Source organism: Sesamum indicum, linkage group LG2, assembly GCF_026168435.1.
Source record: "Sesamum indicum cultivar Baizhima isolate 11 linkage group LG2, ASM2616843v1, whole genome shotgun sequence".
In the NCBI taxonomy this organism is placed as follows: Eukaryota; Viridiplantae; Streptophyta; class Magnoliopsida; order Lamiales; family Pedaliaceae; genus Sesamum; species Sesamum indicum.
In genome coordinates, this window is record NC_142658.1 from 12,646,716 (window position 1) to 12,669,627 (window position 22,912).

Below are 22,912 nucleotides of genomic sequence, written 5' to 3' on the forward strand. Positions count from 1 at the left end.
ATACGTTAAATATATAATATTTCAAAAAATTACTATATTAAAAATCAATATGTAATCATTGTATAATATTTAAAAAGTTGTTATCTTAAAATATAATACAAAAGCAGTTTTCAATATATCAATCATAACCTATATATATATTCACTAATTTAATAAAAAATTAGAAATCTTTCACAACATACAATATATAATAAAAAACATTTAAAAATAATAAATGATTATATCAAATATATAAATATTAGCATTAAAGGCAATACATTATTTTATAAAATACATAGATACATTTTTTCTGCTAACACATCTATTAACTTTATAAAGGTTTATAAATATTTAAAAAACACACCATATAATAATAAGTCTATAAAAATAAATGTAATATAGTAATATAATATATAAATATTAGCATTAGAAATAATACATTGATTTTCAAAATGCATAGATATTTTTCTTCTGCTAATATTCCATTTCTGCTAGAATCTCGATATTGTTAGGTGTAATTTTTTTATAAAAATATATAATACATTGAAATATTTCTAGATATATAGGTCATATAGCATCATTCAGCTTAAAAATTACAAGTTAGTTGTAACATTAGTGATAAAATAATTAAATATTATTTTAATTGACTAGGGATCCAACCCCATGACCAACAAAATATTTGAATTGTTCAAGTACATGTCTCAATTTTCTTGCTTAGGTGGAAATTCCAGCGGACATGTATATCAAATTTTGGGGAAAACTGTCTGAAAATTGAATAAATTTACATCTTTTTGCAAAGTAATAATAAAAAATTGATAATAGTAATACTTAGTGGACCAAAATGAATCAAAAACAAAATTAAAGGACCAAAATTTTTTTTCCTTTCACGACAAATAAAAACTTGTCAATTCATACTTTTATATATATATATATATATATAATATATAGATATGAATTAGTTAATTTTAATTAGTTGTCCAGCGCCATTCATTCTTGAAGACATTATTATATATAAGATGGGTGCATAACAATTTATCTCCTTATGATATTGAAAATGAGTACATTATCCATCTATGAAAAAATATAGCAATTTATCCCCTTATACCTTTTAAAATGAAGTAAACCTCCTTATACTGGGAGGTAAATTACTTCATTTTAAAAAACATGGGGAGGTAAATTATTGGATTTTAAAAAGTATAGGAAAGTAAATCGTTATTTATTTTTTCATAAAGTAACTTGCAACGCGATATCACAAGAGGGTTGCTTGCATTTTTCCCCATACAAGATTACAATAAGCCATGTTAATTTCAAAACAGAGCAGTTTGATACTTGGAAAGAAAAGTCACCTGAAGTCCTCAACTCTCATACATACGCCGGAAAACGAACAAATCGTGTTCAGGAAAACATACACATAACTTCCACATTTTTCAGACAACTTAGAAAGATGGAAAACATCTATTGAGTCGGCCTGGCAACCTATAAAACTCATCGCTCCTGACGTCTTTGCCATAAACTACAAACTTCTCCCACCAGTAAGAGCCATTATCTTTACGAGTCTCGTCGGTTCCATAATCGAGAGTGCAGTCCAGTAGGAGGGCAATCGCAGCGGCCACGGTTGCGTGTGACATAAAGACGACAGACATAATGTCGTTGAACTGCACATCGTGACAGAAAGTTGAAACGAACAGGTCTAAATTGTTTTATGAATTGAAAGTTGGAATAGGTTGCATATAAATGAGCATACCCATACTGCAGGAGTGTGAACTGGACCACCTCTAGAGTTCGGACCATGCTCTCTGAAGTATTGCGGAAGAGAAAGTCCGATGAAGAAGGATAGCCCCAGTACAAGCTTTGTCCTGAAACTGTTGAGGTTACAGAACTGGAGAAATCCCAAGCCTACAGATGCTGCATTCGAGAAGAATTCAGCAAACGATAGGATTTCGGAGTACATGAAACAAAAATGTTAATATTTTGAGACGGTACGTACAAACGTAGCCAAAGAAGATGCAGTAGGATCCTGCCATAATTGGTAAAGGAATCGAAGCAAAAATAGCTCCAAATTTTCCTGATCCACGACCAAGGTAAGTCGGGGTTACATAAAATTTCATCGTATCTGTGTAGAATCTTGAATTACAGTGTGAAATTGACAGAACATGTAGTTTATATAAATCTGGAGCTAACCTAAAATGGAGAAGAGAATCATAAATATAGATGATATTTGGACAACTCTTCTGCTTCCTGCTTTTGTCAAGGCCAGAAGACCAACATTTTCACTGTACATGTCATAAAATCTTAGTAAGAGAGGTGAATAAAGCCATAACAACACTTAAAAATCCGGGATCTTGTACATCGTACATGTTCTGGTGCATGTGATCAACTATTTTTAAGACCGTTGAGCGGAGTCATATATGTTAACGTACCGTCTAGGTGAATGCAATTATGCAAGTAAGAGAACCATAAAGGCAGCTATAAAGGAGGAGTTTCTTACACTGTTGCGGTGGAACCAGTGATGCTGCCAAACAGGGCATGAAGCAGAGTCCCGATCCCCTGAATAAGTGAAATATAGTCGTGAGTAAACCGATGCAACGAAATGTAGAGCTAAAAATGTATCTTAAACCGTTGTAGAAGTAGAAAAGTAGCTCTTAGTCTTACCAGCCAGCCGACACCACGACTAATTACTGAGGGTGGCACCGGCGTTGCACTGCCATATCGAGCTGCTGAAATGAACGAGCCAGTAGACTGCCCATCAATTGAGTAGTAGTACATGAGGCAAATCAAATGGTTACCCTTTATTAGGATATGTAATTAAAGATCTCTATATACAATATAGTCTTTAATACTCTTCCAACGAATGCAAAGGGAAACAGGAAAACTTCCATTAAGAAGAAAAGTCATGCTCCTAACTAGCACATCTGTTGAAAAAACTGATCAAGTCAGAGAGCGCATGTACTGATCTTAGGTTCGGTATCCAGTCATGCATAGCAAAGCATATATACAATCTATACTATTAGTAGATAAAATATGCAGTTTAACACCTCAATTGAAGCGACAAATGAAGCAACGATTGCTGCAAAAGCTTCTCCAGCTCTAAAAGTGGGAGGCCCCCATTGGAATGGAAACGGGACGTAAAACCTGCAATTCATGGCGACAAGAGATCATGACGCCCATGATTTGACATTATATGTATAAAACGGCTGGTAATATATGCAACCACGCGACATCCTCAAATGATTAGGCAGGTGGAAACTTGTTGACAGATGTTCGTTGCAAATAAAATGTAGTCGCTAGCTAGATAAAAGGAAAGAGGAAGGAATGCGGTAGACCGTACCAAGGAGCTCCCCCAATGAGCCCTGAGCTATCAGTGCGGCAGCTAACGTGTTTAGATTTCATAAAAGCACCACTCCATGTTAGGATTCCTGCATACATCCACACAATTGCAATGGCGAAAAGCAGCGCATATCTATCGCAGAGGTGTCTCTTTGACTTTATAAATCTTGGTAAAAACTGCAGCGCAATAAACGTTCAAGCATTAGTCCCTGCACAAGTAGTTAGTCACTCGGCATCGCCGCTTTGTAGTAAACAAAATCTCATTGGTGTTTTTTCATACAACGTTCATCATGTCGTCTTTCATGTTTCACTAGTTAGTCACTCAGAATTAAAAGCATAAACTGTCCGGCCAAGTCAGTTACCTGTGAGATGATTATCAGTAAAACCAGCTGTGGTATCCCGACTTCAAGACAGGTTGCAATCTGCATAGAAATAACAACAGATTAGAGTTTAGAGACCACATTGAGCATCAACCTTGAGTTCAGTAGTTCATTTTTATGTGGCAAGCAGGAGCAAAGTACTGAATTTCTCAAAATGTGAAGCTCAACTGAAGGGCTAATAGTTCTTACAAGTGGGAAGCCAAGATGGTAGAGCCCAAGTCCGGTGAATGTAATCAGTGGAACCATAGACAGAGGGGTAAACGACCTAAGACCAGAATCAGATAAAGTAAGGATACATTCTTTTCTTTTGCAAAATTACAAATAAACATCTGAAATCATAATTGTAATTTTTATCAACACCACCAATGGCAGTAACTTTACATAACCCATGAGGTAAATTATATCGATACCCCTTAACGAGTGTAATTGTAATTTTTCAAGAACATGGATAATTATGTAATAAAACCTAATTAAGAGGGTGTCGATCTAATTCACAACAAAATACAATAGCAAATTTTCAGTAGCAGGGCATCGATAATGTGAAAAATGCAAGCAACCCCTATGATATTGGAAATGAGTAAATTACCCTCTATTAAAAAAAAAAAAAAAGAACAGTAATTTACCTCAAACTGCTTTATTTAAAAAGCACAAGGAGATAAAATTGCTATCTTTTTATCGTAAAGTAACAATTTGTTATTTGCAATATCACAAGGGTAAATTGCATTGAGGCCCATCAATAATTAGAGTACTTAACCAACCTTGCTAGGTTTCTCCACAAACCGGTGAATCCAATGATCATTTGGAAACATGAAGTAACAATTAAAGCTCCCTGTATTTCTCTCATTGTTTGCAGAAATCTCTGAGAACAATCATCGAAATAACAAAAGTATTAACATTGTAAACAAACACATATCAATTTCTAACAAGGACGAATGATAGAACTGATTTCATCACTTCACCTGCTCGGGCTCGTGCATCAGTCTGTATTTTCTTGCATGAATAATTGAGGTTGCCGGAATCAAGAACGCGTAGGAGCCACCTATTACTGATGGCAGCCTTGTACCAAAAAAGGAGTGCAACAATGTGTTCACGCCCGATATGAAAAGTAGGGTTTGTATCACCTTGGCCTTGTCTTTCTTCAATACAAGTGCAAGAAAAGGGTGGATCAATATATATATATATATATGCATGCATGATCTGATGAATTTGGATAGTTAAAAAGGAAGTGAGACTTACATCAGTCCCACCCATTTCAGGAACTAGCATACTTGGAATTAAGACAATTGAACCAAGAGCCAGGATATAATGTTGGAATCCCAAAAGAATGGCTTCTACTGCATCAAAGAAAAACACAAATTAAGAATCAAAATTATCGGAACAAGCCACAAAACCAATATTCTCGAAAAAGTAATGCCAAATTGTGCCTATATATAATCAGACGGGGTTAAATGCAATCTCCGTGTTGTGAAAAAAAAAATAGTAAATTATTTTCTGTATTTTCAAAAATAAAATAAAGTATCTCTCTTGGTTTAAATAGGATGTAATTTGTTTTATTTTTTAAAACATGGAAGAATAGTTTGTTATTTTTTCACATGGAATTTTTTGTTTATTTTTCATATCACATGGAGTAAATAGCATTTTTTGTTCTATATAATGTCAAAATTGTAATGGAGGATTATAATTTAAAAAATTAACGCATTTACCAAATATGATCGAAAAAATACTAAATTTGTTGAAAATTAGTTCATAATTGACGCGTGACCCTTTTAATTTTCCAATAAATTTTGTTAATCCGTCCATTTGACACATCAGCATTTCCGCAGCCATCGTGTCGCCCATGGCGCATTTTGAAAGCATGTCAGCATGACACCTAATTTGGGACATGAGGCCAAATTGCCACTTCAGCAAATCGAAACTTAGGAATTCTCAAATTGAAGGGGTGACGTGTCGTCACAACATCAGCTTATTTTAAGCAAATTTAATATTTTTCACCGACCTTTGGATTAAATATGCTAATTTTTTTAATCTTAAATGTAATTTTGACATCAAACCGAATTAAAAGCATTAATTTCTATAATTATAGGACCAAAATAATATCTTTCGCAGATATTTTCGTTTAAAAAGATCAAAATGACCATGAAGAACATAATTATTAACATCGACAAGACAAATTAAGCAAGATCGCAGAAGGACTAAGTTAATAAATTCATTACCTAAGACCATTCGCAAGAACCAAAAGTATATATATATCATATATAATTGGAAGATCATAGGCGTAACTCCGACAATGGATGAATGAAAACTCGGAAATATCGAAAATGCAACAAATACGTATTGAAGATGCGGAATCAACTTAATTTGCAAACATGAAAAAGAGACACTGATGAAATAAGTCCACTTAGATAAATTCTTCAGCTAATAGAGAGAATAGGGGAAAAAATCATATGTATATATGTATACTGACACCAAGGAGGCGGGCTATTTATGCAATACTGGATGCCCGGCAGCTGCTCAAGGACTGCATGCGGCTGCGGCTCGTTTACGTCTCCATTGCTATTGCTGCTGTTGCTTCCATCACCCGGCATTGTTGAAGGTCGGCGGAGTGTTGCTTCAGGGAGAACGGAACACCTCAAGCAGTGGCTGGAGATGATCTTCTTGTTTTTCCTTTCTCTATAAAGAAGTTGAGAGTATGGTCATAAGAGGAACATAATCTTGTGATGATATGTAACTTACATATTGTTAACTAATACTCCTCCATGATCTGGCAAATTTATTGGAGATTAAATTCCTGAAATCATTACAAATTTATAATACAGAAATAATTAAAATTTCAAGAATCATATTATATATATGTATAATATAAGAAATTATGCAATATATCTTCCTGTAATATGAGAAATGAGCGAAAAATTCCTGTGAAAAATATAATAGTAAATTACTCCCTATGTTTGAAAAATTAAGCAATTGACAAGGGGTAAATTGCTTCATTTTTTGAAATACGGGGAGATAATTTGCTATTTTTTTTTTATTTCATAAAGATTTATTTTGGTCATTTTATATGTTATAGGGAGTAAATTGCATTTAATCCTATATATATATATATTATATACATGTATTTACTAAATCATTTGAGGGTTTATAGAAGATTGCATGAGGAATAGAGATTCTTGCTTTAATTCATAATATTGCTTCATGATTATTAATAGCATGCATGGTTTTACTTTGGCCTAAATGATTATTATTTTGATTGTATTCACCAGATTAATTATTACAATGGATCTTCTCATGATTTGATAATGTTTGAAGGTTTCATGTAACTGTAGGATACATCAGTCGTCCCTCCTGCTTCTCCTATAAGCATCGATATATATCAAATGGGAAAAATTGTAATTCCAGTCATGTAATTTGGGAATAGTATTATTGGTTCTGTACAAATTAATTTAGTTTTATAATTCTAAAAATTAATGTAGAAACTCGTGCTATATATGCACGGCTTTATATTTTCTTTAGATTAAATAAATTTTTATAATATATGGTATACTATAAATAAATCTTTTACACAAAATAATTTTTTTATTTTTAATGGGTAAAACATAATAGTTTTGAATAGGGGTCAACTTTTACATATATCTAACCCTATATAAGAATAAAAAAAAAGAATTAATTAAATGTATGGTTTGTTTATATAATTCATCTTGCTCATAAACTATATTAAAGTACATAGGAACTTCTGTTAATCAGTTATAAGAAAGATGAGAAATAGAAAGAAAAAGAAATTTAAAATAATATCAAAACCTGGTCTTTTTTCATAACAAATTCTCTTATTAATTGATTTTTAAATAAAAAATTAATTTTCTTTTCTCCGTGTTTATTTGTAGCAAAATTTCTACAGTTTTCTTAAACCTTGATGCTATTGTTTATTTATTTATTTAATTTGTTTAATATGACCATTTACAAAAGTAAAAGTGTTTACAATAATATAATTTGCTTTTCAAACTACAATAATATAAGCGTAGATTCTCCCAGCCTTACCTCTGATGCTTGTCAACGGAGGAAAGTAGAAACACATTGCAGGAAATACACGAAGGAGCTTGTGGATCTTACATAGGTGGCATAGCTCTGGCAAACAAAACTTTGCGAGCATGATATTTTTGATCGACTCTCAAGAAGGACACCATAAATTGAGCAAAAAGATGTGAGCAATGGCAAAAGCATGCCCCACTAATTCATGTCCCAGCCGAACCATTTAAGGCCATATCAGCACCTTGTGCGTTCTTCCAATGGTGAATAGAGATAGTGGGCCCCTTCCCAACCGCAAAAGGACAGCGTAAATTCCTTCTCGTGGAAGTAGATTACTTCAGCAAGTGGGTAGAAGCGGAACCCTTATCCAGAGTCACCGAAAGTGAAGTGATAAAATTTCTTTGGAAAAATATAATCTATAAGTATGGTTTATCTCGTGTTATTATTTCTGACAATGATAATCAATTTCAGGGTTCGAAAATCTAAGATTGGTGTGCAGAATTGGGCATCCAACAACACTTCACATCCGTAGCCTATCCTCAAGCCAACAGGCAAGTCGAAATCATTAATCGCATCCTCGTACAAGGAATCAAAACGAAGCTGGAGTAAGTAGGTGGACAGTGGATAGACATGTTATCTGGCGTGTTGTGGTCATATGGAACTACCCCTTGATCCACTATGGGAGAAACTCCTTCAACCTGGTATATGGGTCACGAGTTGTTATTGCAGCTGAAGCTGAGTTGGAAACCTTCATAATACAACATTACGAGCAGGAAAATAATGACAACTTGCTTCGAGCCAATTTTGGGCTTGATAGACGAGTTCAAGAGGATGCTCATACCCCCATAGAAAAATACAAGCAGAGAGTAGTCAGTGCTTACAACTTACAAGTTAAAAGGAGAGAAATCCAAGTGGCAGACTTAGTACTCCAACAAGCTGCTGCCCTTGGACCAATAGAAAAATTAGCACCCAACTAAGGAAGCTCTTATAAAGTCATTCGAATCATTAAGTTTGGAGCATACGAGCATGAAAGTACTGATCGCAGAAAACTTTCTTGACCATGTAATGCTTGCAATCTCAAGAAGTTTTACTCCTGAAATTTCTCTATTTATAAATGCTTACTAGTGTAATCAAATATTCTCTTCTTAATAGAAATACGTTTCTTGCTCTCCTTCTAGTGACACTTGCAGGATGAGATTACGAATACAGCTAACTGCACTAGTTGGCAGTTATCTTTACTTACGCCTCCTTGCTGGCGCATACTTTACTTAAGTTGTCCTAGGGGTGAACGCTTTGCCTAAGTTGCCTTGTTGGCACACACTTTTTTTAAGTTGCCTTCCTGGCGTATACTTTATTTAAGTTGCCCTACTACCGCACGATTCACTTAAGTTCCCTTGCTGGTGCATACTTTTCTTAAGTCGCCTTGCTAGTGCATACTTTACTTAACGTTGCGTTACTGACGCACGCTTTTTTTGAGATGCCCTGTTGGGCGCATACTTTACTTAAAGTCGCCTTGTTGGCGCATGTCTTCCTTAAATTGCCTCATTGGCGCAAACCATATTCATCACTTCAACTGACACACTCTTAACAAACAAATGCCTACAATATAGTTATTTATTTTTACCCCACTTGCTTCTTAAGAATCCATAAGTCACAAAATATTATGGTTTGCTTTATAGAGATATATATTTTCTCTTGCTGACATTCTTCCTATTGATAAATAGGAACACCTGGAACAAATAAGCAAAATATCCCAGTATTCCTTCTTTTATATTGGATCATGTTTTCTAGATCATTGCACCAGACCTCTATCGTACCATTTTATGGGCATAAGACATCTTCTATAATTAGCATGCAGGAGGTGGAGAATCCTATCTACCTTTTCCCTATTTAAGATTATCCTAAACTATTACAGAAAACCTATTAACACAAGCATGAGAGCTACATTTTTATACAGCCATATACATAGGAGCAATAAAAGACAAAAAAATAAAACTGCATAAACCATTAAGCAAGAAAAAAGAGAAAAGAGTGGAATCCAGGGGGCATCAAGGATCCAAAATAAACATTTAGAGCCCACAAGAGGGCATTTCGATAGCCTCACGGGAGGAAATGTTAACAAAAAATATATTTGTTCATGTTAATGGCAGAAAGCTAATTTACTTGTCAGGATGAGGAGGAGCGGTTTCATCATCACCAACAAGAGGGACCGCTTTGAGGGGAAAGACATCCTCCACCATTTGATCCATGGGGTTTGTTGGGGCCTCACCTTCCCTGGGAGCATGAAGTAGGGTATCTGGCAATTCACGACGAATTTCCTTGTACGGCTTAGGTGCATCGGCCAATCCCGTGTGAATATCCAGGAAGTCAATAGGAGCGTTAGAGGAAGATAATCGACATATGTGAATTGGGAAGCACAAGTCTGATATCCATGGTAATAGTACTCAAGGCGCTATCTGAGAGGAGACGTGGAAACTCCATGGATCTTGAATTCGACCATTCGGCTCGACCATAGCTCTTCCAATTTTTGCTTCCCCTCCTCTGTAGAAGGATAATCTTGAAGCTTGAGTACCGCCTGCTCTAGACGTTCATAAAGACTTGATATCTCTTACCTTAAGTGAACTAGGTTGACTTCATGCTTGGGTTCCTTTTTCCGTATTTCTCTCTCCTCCTCCACCTTCCTCTAGGCCTCCGCAGCAGCAGGTTCTCCTCGTTCCAACTAGCTAAACAAATCTCCGGCCATTAGGGCAGCCTGCAAAACAGGTTAAGGGTCTATCAAGTCTACACATAATAAATTTAAACATTTTCATTTCTTACTTCTTACCTTACTAATATGAGAAGCTAGTGAGTTCATGGCTTGATCACGAGGAAAAGCCTCGAGGAAGACTTTGTCAGGTGGAGAAAGGAGCCCTTTTAGAAAATCAACTGCCAGACTGCCCTCATCCCCTTCCTTCAGCAAGGAGGAGACCTCATCAAAAATCAGTTTCTCCCCTTTGATTTTCACATCAGATGGGTGGGGAGTACCAGCGCTCATGGATGGCTTAGGAGCCGGAGGAGCTAGGGAACCGGTGGAGATTTTGGCCTTCTTGGCAGGAGTTGAAATAGGCTCTGTTTGGCCTTTTCCTTTACGATCACATAGTGGAGGCTGAGCTTGCTGGAGTTAAAGAGGGACTTGCTTAGACGAAGAGCCAGTCCTAGGAATTTTTTCCTTCGTCCAGAGCCTTGTCATGCAGCAACTTGTTGAACATATTGACTGTAGAGGGTACAGGTATGTTAGCACAATCCTATATATATATATATATAAATCGAAAAAGCATAAAAGAAATAAATCAGAATACAGAAGGAGCTGTACCATGTTATACACCATTATTACCAACATTGCTTGCCACCTCATAAGGTCTCATGTCTACAACTGAATGAAGAGCTAGCGGAATCAACCGTCCCAAAGAATTGTGACCCTATTGAGCCAAATCCCCACTATCCGCAGAACCCTCACGCTGCCGCAAATGGCAGTTAACAAACTCACCAAAAACTTGAGAACCCCGCAACACCATCCTGGTAGACGATGTAAACGAGTTATGGAGGGACAACACCAACATCTATTGGATGTTTGGAGGAAAGCTTGGTCATTACTAGATAATTATTGGATTGTCCAATCACGTCTAGGTTAGGATGTTTTATTATATCTCTAGGTTCCTATAAATTACGTGTAGGTGTTAGTTTTCTTGTTTGCCTTGTGTTTTCATTTCATTTGGTTTGAACAGTCAACAATGTAGTTCGAATGGTTGTTGAGTTTAATATAATCTCATCACTTATTCTCAATATATATATATATATATATATATTACTTTATACAAACGCTTTAAGAATCTATTTTTAAAATAAGAAGCAATATTTTATAAACTCCTAAAATATCTTATAAAATATAGGAGTTTGTAAAATATTTTAAAAAAGTTTAGCCAACAAAGTGTAACTTCAGCCCAAAAAAGGCTACTCAACTTTAGGAAAGCTAATGCAGAAAATCAAATACGCAAAACAATATTTTTTCTAGAATTGAAAATTCACAACAGCTTTTTCAAAATTTTGGAAATACACACACTTTGTTAATATCAATAGAAAGAGAAACATAGCAATAGAATTAAGATTGAAGACTTGCTATTGGAGCTAGGAAAGGTGAAGTTTTCTTGAAATTGTTCTCTGTTCTTTTCATTGCTTTACCTTCCCTTAAATGACGATACATTTGTTTCCTTATTTTTAGGATCAAGCTAAAAGTGGCATTAATCTATCATAAACAATTCTAACATATGTATATATGTAAGTGGTACTGGCAAGAGAATATCTGAGTGGGCTTCCTTGTTGCATTGCCTTTGAGATGGGCGTGACTTAGTGATTCTTTGGGTTAATCTGATTATGCTAAGTGAAAAATCTCTGACTTATTGCAACTTTGATACCATAATTCTGTGTTTGATGTTTCAGTATTTTAAGAAATAAAACTTGCGATTTGATCCATTATATTTGTAAAATTCGCAAACATAATTTGCTAAAAAAGTTTGACATGCAAGTCACATATGTCCTCAAATCTAAGTTGACACTTGATTTGCAACTACAAATTTCCAATAGATTTACAACTTTAGAGTAAATTATGTTATCAAATCATGAAATTTGCAAAAATAACTTATCAAATCACCAAAGGTAAAATACACTTTGATTTCCTCAACTATTCTTGATGTAAATTTTACCGCTTTAAGCTAACAAATACGACACTTACCCCCCTAAAACTATATTTTTGAACAATATGTATTATATACATAGTTTAAAGAATTCTTTTTTAACAATTTTGCATTTTAAGTTCAATTAAAATTTTCTTAATTGAAAAAAAAGTATCTTTTAATTATAATAAAGTAGAATATAATTAGTGAGTTAAATAGTTTAAATTTTATTATTTTTTAAGTAATGATTGAGTTCAATAAATACACAAAAAAAATTCATTAAAAGTCTTTTATGAATTTGGTAATAAGATTAATTTATTGATTATTATTCTTTTAGATAAAAATGAATAATTACGTATTGGATCTTTTAATATATTTTAAAAAAAATAAAATATATTTATTCATTTTTTTCTAAGAATGTTTTAACTTTTGGTTAAGCATATATATTTGTCAATTTATTTTTTCAAAAGCATAAATGAGTTGGTTAAATTATATAGTTGTGTATCTACTATATATATATATATTAATTTATACTCTTATAAAAATAATGAAATAATTTGTTGATGATTTAATGTGCAAAATACTAAAATATATTGAGAATAATATAATTGTTCAGCATGACGGGCAGCAAACACCTAAAATTACAGAATCAAAATTGCAGTAGAGCCCAAAATCTCATATCATGAGTCACAGTAAAATACGTTAGCAAAAGGAAGAAGAGCAAGACAAACATGTCTTATTTGCTAAAATGCAAGCACAATTGTTCATCTTTTTCCTTCCTCTCATCTTAGTCTGAAATTTTACCAAGGTAAATTAGACACTCAGCTCTTATACTGATGGAGAAAGCATGAGAGTGTATGTCAACACAGTGTTTCAAGTTTAGTTATGCACACCAAACACCAGTTACTTCGAATTACAATCCTATGATCCACCGCATACCTTAGTTCAACTGCAAGTATCATCAAATTATCATTCTAAGCAATATACGCGTAAACGTATTGGAGATCACAGACACTGAGCACAAAAAACATGTTCGGCATATATTTTATATTTCTAAAGTATATAGAGAATAGTGAACAGACAGAACTATGAGATATGTTAGTCCCGGATAAAACCTCGTTACAAGTGGAGAATAGCAGTATAAAGATCATATTTTATCCGTTACCATGGTGAGAAACAACAGAAGTGAGGCTTTCAGCAAAAGCCGTCATCTTGATAGACATTACAAAAATCCAGAAAGCCTTCTTGTTGTGGGCTATAGTTACTCCTGATCCGCTGAAATTCCTGGCAAAAACAATGAAATAAATGTGACTTTTCTTCTACAAGCATTTCAGAGATTATCGAATTAGAAACATTCTGCTACTTCAAACCAAGATGCCTGGAAGTATAGGCAGCATGAGAAAATGTAAAGAGTACAGGCAAAACCAATGTATTTATCTACCTCCATATCAGCCTCTATATATCATATATATGTAGGCACACATACTGAAATGGTTTGCAAAACATGCAACAATACACGCGTGCATATGATAACAATGTGTAATGCTAAAGTGGGATCTCCTGCTGAAACCTAGACGCACAGCACTGCCCTGCTTCGGACACACAATCGACCCCCACCATCACAACCATTGATCTTTTCCATTGTCACTAATTTGTATTACATAGTTGTTTATTCAAGTAATATTGAATGCTTATGGCTAATGGAAAACTAAAGTTACATCATGTGAAGATGTGGTATATGCATGGAAAAATATTTGAAGGATCAATCTGTACCCACTCCCAACTGAACCTCTTGTTAAATAAGCTGTAGAAGATAGATCCTAGAACACTAACTGAAAGCTGTGTTCAAATAAAGCTAGCATTCGCTTAAACAGAACTGATCTATACTCAACCACTGAGTTGTCTCATCAAACCTAAACAATTTACTCAAGTTCCGGGACCTGATTGTATGTCTTGTATTTAGCCCCTTGCTTGCCATCTTTTTCAATCAATCTAGTGTTTACTGCAAATAAATGCACAGACAATTGCTAACCTCATAATACAAGTACTGAAGCATGTGGGAAAAAGCAATTTTAACTCTCAACAATTTAGTATTCAACTGAAGTTTGACATAGCATCATAGCATGCATGGAGCGAATTAAACTAAAATTAGTCACAGTGATTGGTTGTACAAAGATGGATACCAGAGGAGCCAACTTCAGCAGCATCTGTACCCAACTTCTCTTCCTTTCTCACCCACATCATACGACTCTCTCTCGGTTTTGTTTTCCAGCTATCCTTATATCTTCCTGAGTTCGCGTAGCTCCTGGTCGCTTTCACCCTTGATCTCACATTATCTGCTTTCCAATCAATAAAAGCTGAAACCCCAATCTTTCGTCCAGTGTTCCCCCTCCAGTTCCCATATCTCTCAGATCCATTTTGGCCTCTTCTGTTTTCACCATTTTTGGCACTCTCCACATCTAGAAGCTCACCTTCAACCTTGTTCCCAGATTCTAACCTATTATCATTCAAGCCTTCCCCTGCAACTCTTTGCTCTCCAATCTTGCTTCTCAGGTTGTTGTTTTGCCCCAAGAATCCATTTCCATTTCTTCCGTTCAGACCACCTGTTTCACCACAAACTTCTAAACTCTCATCCTCTGCCTTATTTTCTGATTCCAGTTCCACTTCATTACAATTCACACCAGCTCTACTTTCCTTCAACTGATAATAAGTCTCCACATTGCCACCATTTCTCCTCCCTCTTCCCTTCTTATCATACTCTTTTTCACCCTCCATTTTCTTTTCCGAAGCCAATTTTACTCCAGTCCCATCAAGTTTAACTCTATACTCTTTTTTACTCGTATAACCAAATCCCCTGTCATCACCATTTCTCCTTAGCCCACTTCTAGACGCCAGTTTTTTCACATTGGGAATCTCCTCCCTCACTCTATTTCTGGGCATAACATCCATTTTCGACACACTCATTCTTTCCTGAATTCCTTTCAACTCACCATAACCCTCATCTCTTCTACTGCTTTCCCCACGCAAAACCCCGGGAATTCCCACCTTCACCTCATTTCTGGGAATTATCTCCACTTCTGGACACCCATCTCCCTCAGTCTTTCCCATTTCCCCATCGACTGCAGATTTCTTTTTCTCGAAATTCCTCTTTTCCTCCTTATTTTTCTTCGTCCTTTCCTCTAGGCTGTCAAAACCACCAAGTTCTATCTCCTTCCCCGTTCCTTTCACTTCGGCCACGCCCATCTCCCGCCCATCTTTTTCCACTCTTCTCCAACGCACATCTCTTAGAGACCCATCCCCCATTTTTCCACGCCTATCATTCTCCACCCCTCTCTGATCCTGATCCCGCTTCTGGGTCCCCGATTCTCTTTCCTTTTTCTCCTCTTCTAGTTTATCTTTCAGCTCCTTCTCTTGTTGCCTTTGGATCCATCGCTCTTGGAGTTGGGCTAACGAAACGTAGTCTGGTGGAAGCGATGGGTCTTCTTTTTTCTGGGTCCTCGCTTCTCTGTCTTTTTCCTTCTCTTCTAGTTTATCTTTCAGCTTCTTTTCCTGTTGCCTTTGGATCCATCGCTCTTGGAGTTGGGCTAACGAAACGTAGTCTGGTGGAAGCGATGGGTACTCTTTCTTCGCTCCGTCGACCATGAATGCCTCCCCAACTTGAACTTCAAAAATCAAACCAAACCAGTCAAGAACCAAGTACCCTTTTAAAATCCGGACCTTGAAGGAAGTATCCTTGAAATCGTCGCGGTTTTTGATTCCTCTCACATACTCTCCGTGTGTGTGGACTTGTCTCGTATGTATGCGAGAGGAACAGGGGAAAGTTGTTGGGAGAATTGTTGCAGAAATTTGGTAAAACCACTCACTGTTACTCTTAATTTTGTTGCTTTATTGAACGAATCAATGTGTATTTAAGGGCGGATGAAGCCATGCAAAGACAATTTTCCTTTACACCAGTCATCATTCATGATGATAGGGACTCGAGATAGTCGGGTGAAAAGACTACAATAGCAGCAGAACTCATAATTATAAAATGGACAACTTATTCACTATTAAAAATAAAATAACAATTTATGCACTATGAAAAAAAATAATAATTTATTTTCTTATATTATTAGAAATAAAGTAAAATACTTCGTTGATGTGTTTCGTGAATCACACGTTTATTTTTTTTCTCTTACTGTGTTATTGAAAATAGGCAAACAAATCCTTAATAAAAAATAAAATAGCAATTTATTCTCATGTGTTTTCAAAATGTAGTAATTTACCCACCTATCTAAGGAGAAAATATATTGAATACCTCCCTACAAGGCTATTTTTCTTATTAATCATAAAAGCGGGGCATGGAGAATTTTGTGGACCCCAAGTCCACTAGAAAATGATTTTTCAAAACCCCATTTGAGAGTAATAGACTTTTTGTAGAAATAGTAAGAGATGTTAATGACTAAAGACAAAGTTTTAACTTGAAAAAAAATATTATAATAATTTACTAAGATCTTTTCCTGTTAATTGTAGATATGTAGTAATCCACTAACCTCTATACTCGAGCCAAACAAATTTGATGGAAATTAGATATGTAGTAATTCTAGATATGTAGTAATCCAAACATAATTTCGTGGTTTTCAAGTCAATCATGCTACTCAATGTTAGGTCCTACTATCAACCAAATCATACCTCAATTGTGCCCCTCGGCCCCCTCCCCCCGGACTTGTGAGATACGAAAATAGTGACCGTATTCCTTTGTTCATAATAATAGTTCAATTTTCTTCTATTCCAAATGTGCCACAAATATTAAGACCATATTTGGGTAGCCAAGTAGCTTTCTCACCTCATTATTGTGGATGGAAGGCTTGGACAAATCAAAACCATCATAGGCCTAATATTTCAACTTGGTCCGACTAAGTGAGAGTTTGATTAATAATTGACCGGAACCTCATTATGCTAATGTATTACATGCGTAAAAATTTCATAAACCATTAAGTTAATGAGTCGCGTGCAAATAAAATATAGCATAACTCTTGTTGGATGATCACAGGCCCAACCTATGCAACCCACTGATCCTATAGTGGATCTCTATCCTGTCTAAGGTGGCCCTACACAATTAAAAAAATATATATGCATTATCACGCTAATGGGCCTTATAAACTCTCTTGATTCTTTTCGATTTTTCACTTTGGGCCTCTGTCTAACATGGGTCTCCTCCTCTATGAGCTGGCTTATTACATATGAAATACAAAACCTCACGAAAGAACCTAACTACACTCTTTACATAGTAAAGGAAACCCGATCAACAATTGGGATAAATACATCAATGGACAGGGAAAACAAACCTCATTCTTACAAAACATAAAATAGGAGATGAGAATAAAAAAAAACAAGATGCACGCAGGCTCAACTCAAAAAGAAAGTAAAATCCATCATTCAATTAAGAGCTTAGTCATCATCCAATGCCAATTTAACTGACATCATTGCATAATTATTCTCAATCATGCTAACCAAAATATATAACATAGCGATATCCAATATCACAACACATGAATACATCCAGACAACACAAATTCAAATTGTAACCTAATAGATATCCTTCCCAAATACATCAAATGCATAAATAACACCAAAGTAACTTAGCAAATTAATTATTAGAGAAATTCAATTAATCCAAAATTAAATACGAAAAATTAATTATTTCAGAAAACATGTAGAAAACTCCAAAAAATCCAATTTCTGAAAAAAATGTGAAAGAGGACCTAGTCATTCGATCGTCATGCAAGCACGCATAGGCGCCCCTATCCCCGCATAGCTGTCAAGTGTCAACGGCCACGTGCTTAGGCATAGCAGGCCTACGCTTGCATACGTAGTCGTCTGCGTTGCTATCCTTGTTAGCACACATGCCAGCAGGCGTGCTAGCCAGGCAACGCGTTGGTGCACCTGTCGGCCAGTACCATCCAGTAGGGGCGGCAACGAAAGGTTGTCATTGTGCTGAAATTTTTTATTTTTGTTTCTACACATTTAATTTTGAAACTAAGATGTGAATCTAGAAAATAATCATACAAAATTACATGCTTGATATCCATCAACTTCACAAATATAAACAAGTTTCTACAACTTTTGCTGCCACACTTATTTACTATATTTCTGACAGAGACCTTAAACTCAATACTGACTTAAGCGTCAAAAAGCCATCACCAGAATCCCCTTGGCCCTAATGCAATCTTGTTTTGAAGGAGCTGATACATCTTTGAGGGATTACCTAAAGCATTGGCCGAGTAACAAGGACCTTAAACACTCACCCCAAATTCTTTAAATAATCGTTGTTTTCTGGAACAATATAGTATATATATTTACCTATGAGAATTTTTATTTTCTCCACAAAAATGAATTTCATTATTTTAACAGTGATAATTATTTTGTGAAAACCGGCAATAGTAAAAATTAGTGAACACAAAATTATGTATGAAGTTTTCACTATAAGTTATTTTCATATATGTACAGTTGGTTAACTGACAATAGACAATTGTCTTCGATATATTTCTGTTGTCTTCTCGTTAATAACTGTACTGTAACAAAATTAAAATTATTAATTAATATATATTTCTGGTGACGACTTTAAAGTTCTCGTGATTTGATGATTTGTCGCATCATTATCTTTTATGTTTGTTTTCATACTTTTACAATATGATCCATTTTCCTTCCATTTGTTTTCTTCCAATGCATGCATTGATGCTAATATCAGTTTTTAATATTGTAATTAATTATTTTTAGAGAGAACAATAATATGTAATTAATCACATTTGTAAGGTGTGGATCGGTCACCAGCTCCAATAAATAATACAGAGATTTAAAAAATTATTACAGGCCTTTAAGGTTAAACAAATCCCTATACAAAATTACAGCAAATCTTACAAGTAAAAGGAATAACACGATACTTAATTCTAAGAATTGCAGAATCAAAGAGATATAATGCATATAACAAATACCAGGGATAAAGGCTCAGATAGCCAAGATCCAGTAGACACAAAGGCCAAAGGCCACAACCCTTCAAACCACACGGTTGCTTGAAATCACAGAGCCAAGAAAGCTTAAAATCATAACCTTCAAGGACTGTCACTAAGGCTTTATCACAAACTCACCAAGACTAGGCCACTAAGGCTATTAGTTAACCTAGTCCTTTCAAACTTTAGAGCATGAAGAACTGGTTAAGTTTCAGAAAAGGGGAGGAGGAAGAAGATGGGGTTATTTCTGTTATCCACCAAACTATTTTCACCAGTCAGTTAAAGAGGCTAGCCATTAAATGGCTGATAACAACCATCGAAGAAGGAACAGTCACAGAAGAAAACGAGGGAGAAGGGAGACCCAAAGGGTCGATTTAGGGAGAAGGGAGAGAGACAGACGGCGCAGGGTGAGGGGGATTAGAGTTAGGGTTGGAGTGAATGAAGAGAGAGGGTATTAATAAGGCAGCAGGCGGGTCAAACCTTGGTGGGCTGGGTTGGTGGTCAGGTGGCCTATTGCGGACATAAGTGATTCAACCGTCCAATAGTTTTGAAGGGCGCAGGCCATAATTGGTTTGGGCCATTTTATTCTACGACATTCAAATCTTTTTACAAAAAATAACAAAATATTCAATATTACATCATTGTTTCATATTAACATCTCCTTACATTTGGTATAATTAACACAAACATTCACCATTCTTTGTAAAATTATAAATATATTTTTTGAAATTGTAGTGGCAAAATTTAAGTACATCTCTTATTCAATGGTTAATTTACACAAAAAAGTGTTGAGGTATATTATACTAACACATCCTCAAAGGAAAACCTATAACTTTATAAAGGAATCTTCACTATAATAAAAGAAAACTTAATGATCGTACAAATTTTTTATTGTCCCATTTTACCAATTCATTCATTTTATTCTTTAAGAAAATATTGCAGATAATAGTAATTTTAATATTTTTTAATTATTTTAAAATTATAATTTTTTTCTCTCAATCCACTACTCCATTTTTCTCTCTCATGTTCTTCATATTTTTTGCCCTCATAAACTTTCATAATTTTAATAAATCCTATAACTATTTTTTTGTTCGCTCTCACATTCTCCATATTTATTTTTTATTACGAGCTTTCATATTTTTAAGATTCTCACAATTATAATTTTTTTGTATTTTACACCATACTTCTTTTGTCTCAAATACTTCTTTCTTTTTCATCAACTCACAATATTTTATGTCTTTTATAAGTTTTTTTCTCTTCATCTCATACTATAATATTTTATATGCTTGTGGGAAATACATACTACAAAAACTAGTTTGTATAATTCTAATCTTAAATAATGTCTATATGCTATTTATTCCCTCTGTGAAATAAAAAATGAACAAATTATTTCCCTATATTTTGTGAAATGATCCCAAAAACCAATAGTGTAATCCACACGTCCCTCCTACATTTTTGCATGAACATTAATTAATAAAATATTATTTTATAAATAAATATTTATAACATATTAAAAATTTATATATAAATATATTAATTATAATAATAATATAATTTTTTATTTTTCTTTCATTTTTTTCCCAACCTTGCATCTTCCTATGTTGGCCCACCACCGCCGCCGTTGTCCCCCCCCCCCCCCCTCCCCCCTCCCCTTCCCATCACCACCCCTCCTCTCACTCAGTGTTGCTGCCTCTCCCACTCTAATCCCGTCGCCTCTTCCTTTCATCCCTAGCCTCGGCGGCCCCCTCTCGTTCCCCCTTTGTGCCGTCACCTCCCGGTCCCCTCCTCCCCCTCCCCCTCCCCCGTCTCTAATTTTAATTTGATAAACTATTGATTTACTAGTTAAATTGGACTTTACATTAAAATTAAAATCTAACAATTTTAAAGAAATGATATAAATGTCATTTTACAATTAAAAAAACCGACATGCAACACCAGAATGCATGAGGAGTGTTTTTTCTTCATTTTCCTAAACACACGGAATAATTTGTTAATTTTTTTAGAAGGGAATTTTTGCCTCATTCTTATATCATAAGGGATAAATAAACCCGAATAGTATTTATCTTATTTTTAAATATGGAAACTTATTAATATACAAATAAATTAACATCCATGTATTTCATACTTATCAAAGTTCACAATAAGCCATTAGACATGCAATTAATGTTCTTTATGAGGAAAAATATAAGGGCACCAATCTATTAACAAACTCAGACCGTCTCCACGACTTCTTCGGGATACATAGAAAATACTTGGTCTTTGCCTCTTCTAGAATCGCTACTGCAAGAAAAGTGTGCAAGGAATAAAAGCAATAGTAGATCGCACGACAATAGCAGAACAACTCAGCAGGGTGTACGCAAAAGCGTGTCAACCGCAAAGAGTGATCTAGTTCTAGACACCTTGATCAAGTGGTCACCATTATTATTTATTAAAAGCATAAATGCGACTTATATATTGACGTCTCGTCCGCTTTGACTTCCAGAACCAGGAAAAAGGAAATCTTGCTCTTTATTTCATACGATGAAGCTTCACTTTTCTACGAGCACGTGGATAACAATTCCATTTCACCCCCTATCACGTGGTTTGCTTCAATTTCTTGGGATGTATGTTCAATTATGCAGCTATGTTAAACTACCATCTCCTTTAAAAATTAAAGTTAGGGATAATTACATTTTCTTTTTCTAAAATTAGGTGTAATTACATGTAAATCTCCTATAGTTTGAGAAATTACGTTTAGCACCCTTGAAATTTGGTTCCGTCTAACAAATAAGTCCATCTGTTAGTCAAAACACACTGAATTTGCTGATATTAACAACAAGACTGAAAGAAAATTGATATTTACCCTCAATTGACTCATTACTGATTTATTGCAGGTCAAATAATTAGCAACAGAGGAAGCCTAGAAGAAACTGCAGGAGCTGGAGAAGGGAGCGTAGGAGGAGTATAAATATGAGGCAAGCCTTACCCATTTGAGGTCTGAGATTAATAGCTTACATTATCGCTTGGAGCAAGCAGTACTAAAATTTCAAGATTATCCTTTCGAAGGAGGAGGAAAAGAAGGTGCTAGAGGAGATGTGGTCCAACAGGATGGCGAAGTTCAAGAAATCCTTGGAGTTCAAACGCCTGCTGTTTGACACCGCTTTGAAGTACTATTATCATGGCTACTAAACCTGCCCTTCCCAGTTTGCTGATGTGGACTGTCCTCCTCTTACTGAATGCACCTCCTTATTGAACATCCATATGGGGCTGTCGGATACTCTGAGCTAGATGAGGAGGTGCCTTGTGAGCTGCCAGAAGCCCTACTTCACACAGCATAGGTGGTAAAAGCTCTAGAAGGCCCAAGGGGTCAGATGCTAGACGATGCCTTTCCTCTTAGGTTGGCCCCTCCAATTAGTGGTGATGAGGGTGTTCCCCCTCCAGCTAAAAAGAGAAAATATTCCATCTTCAGTGCTACCTCCTGTGTGAGGTTTTGAAATGCTCTCTTATGGGCTTTAGATAATTGTTTGAT

At 35.3% G+C, this 22,912-nt stretch overlaps 2 protein-coding genes and 1 long non-coding RNA gene across 4 annotated transcripts; all 3 read right to left on the reverse strand.

Moving 5' to 3' along the window:
* Nucleotides 1-1,321: 1,321 nt before the first annotated feature.
* LOC105155863 (putative nucleobase-ascorbate transporter 10) lies at nucleotides 1,322-5,082 on the reverse strand. The gene is made up of 13 exons (XM_011071848.3): nucleotides 4,923-5,082; nucleotides 4,646-4,822; nucleotides 4,445-4,545; nucleotides 3,876-3,951; nucleotides 3,669-3,728; nucleotides 3,308-3,483; nucleotides 3,015-3,111; nucleotides 2,632-2,718; nucleotides 2,468-2,526; nucleotides 2,161-2,252; nucleotides 1,967-2,044; nucleotides 1,724-1,884; nucleotides 1,322-1,634 (listed from the first exon to the last, which is right to left on the reverse strand). Exons 1-13 carry the CDS (start codon nucleotides 4,950-4,952, stop codon nucleotides 1,416-1,418), a joined length of 1,413 nt encoding a protein of 470 aa, XP_011070150.2. The 5' UTR covers nucleotides 4,953-5,082; the 3' UTR covers nucleotides 1,322-1,415.
* A 4,604-nt stretch (nucleotides 5,083-9,686) lies between these two features.
* LOC110011606 (uncharacterized) lies at nucleotides 9,687-11,278 on the reverse strand. 2 transcript variants are annotated; one of them, XR_002286631.2, is made up of 4 exons: nucleotides 11,059-11,278; nucleotides 10,531-10,959; nucleotides 10,319-10,458; nucleotides 9,687-10,247 (listed from the first exon to the last, which is right to left on the reverse strand). It is a non-coding gene; the product is annotated as an uncharacterized LOC110011606 (long non-coding RNA). The 2 variants fall into 2 exon arrangements; XR_002286630.2 differs by having other exon boundaries at nucleotides 9,687-10,458.
* Nucleotides 11,279-13,430: 2,152 nt separating this feature from the next.
* LOC105155600 (uncharacterized) lies at nucleotides 13,431-16,362 on the reverse strand. The gene is made up of 2 exons (XM_011071494.3): nucleotides 14,599-16,362; nucleotides 13,431-13,699 (listed from the first exon to the last, which is right to left on the reverse strand). The coding sequence occupies exons 1-2, from the start codon at nucleotides 16,055-16,057 to the stop codon at nucleotides 13,677-13,679; spliced, it is 1,482 nt and encodes a 493-aa protein (XP_011069796.1). The 5' UTR covers nucleotides 16,058-16,362; the 3' UTR covers nucleotides 13,431-13,676.
* Between the last annotated feature and the right edge of the window lie 6,550 nt (nucleotides 16,363-22,912).

Bases quoted from the DNA above. Each gene is read 5' to 3' on its own strand.
- LOC105155863 (XM_011071848.3), bottom strand. From the start codon at position 4,952: ATGCTAGTTCCTGAAATGGGTGGGACTGAT. The intron at 4,823-4,922 runs GTAAGTCTCACT...CTTGTATTGAAG, and splicing joins CTGAAATGGGTGGGACTGAT to AAAGACAAGGCCAAGGTGAT. The intron at 2,045-2,160 runs GTTAGCTCCAGA...GTCGTGGATCAG, and splicing joins GATTCTCTTCTCCATTTTAG to GAAAATTTGGAGCTATTTTT.
- LOC105155600 (XM_011071494.3), bottom strand. From the start codon at position 16,057: ATGGTCGACGGAGCGAAGAAAGAGTACCCATCGCTTCCACCAGACTAC. The intron at 13,700-14,598 runs GTATCCATCTTT...TGTTTTTGCCAG, and splicing joins TGCTGAAGTTGGCTCCTCTG to GAATTTCAGCGGATCAGGAG.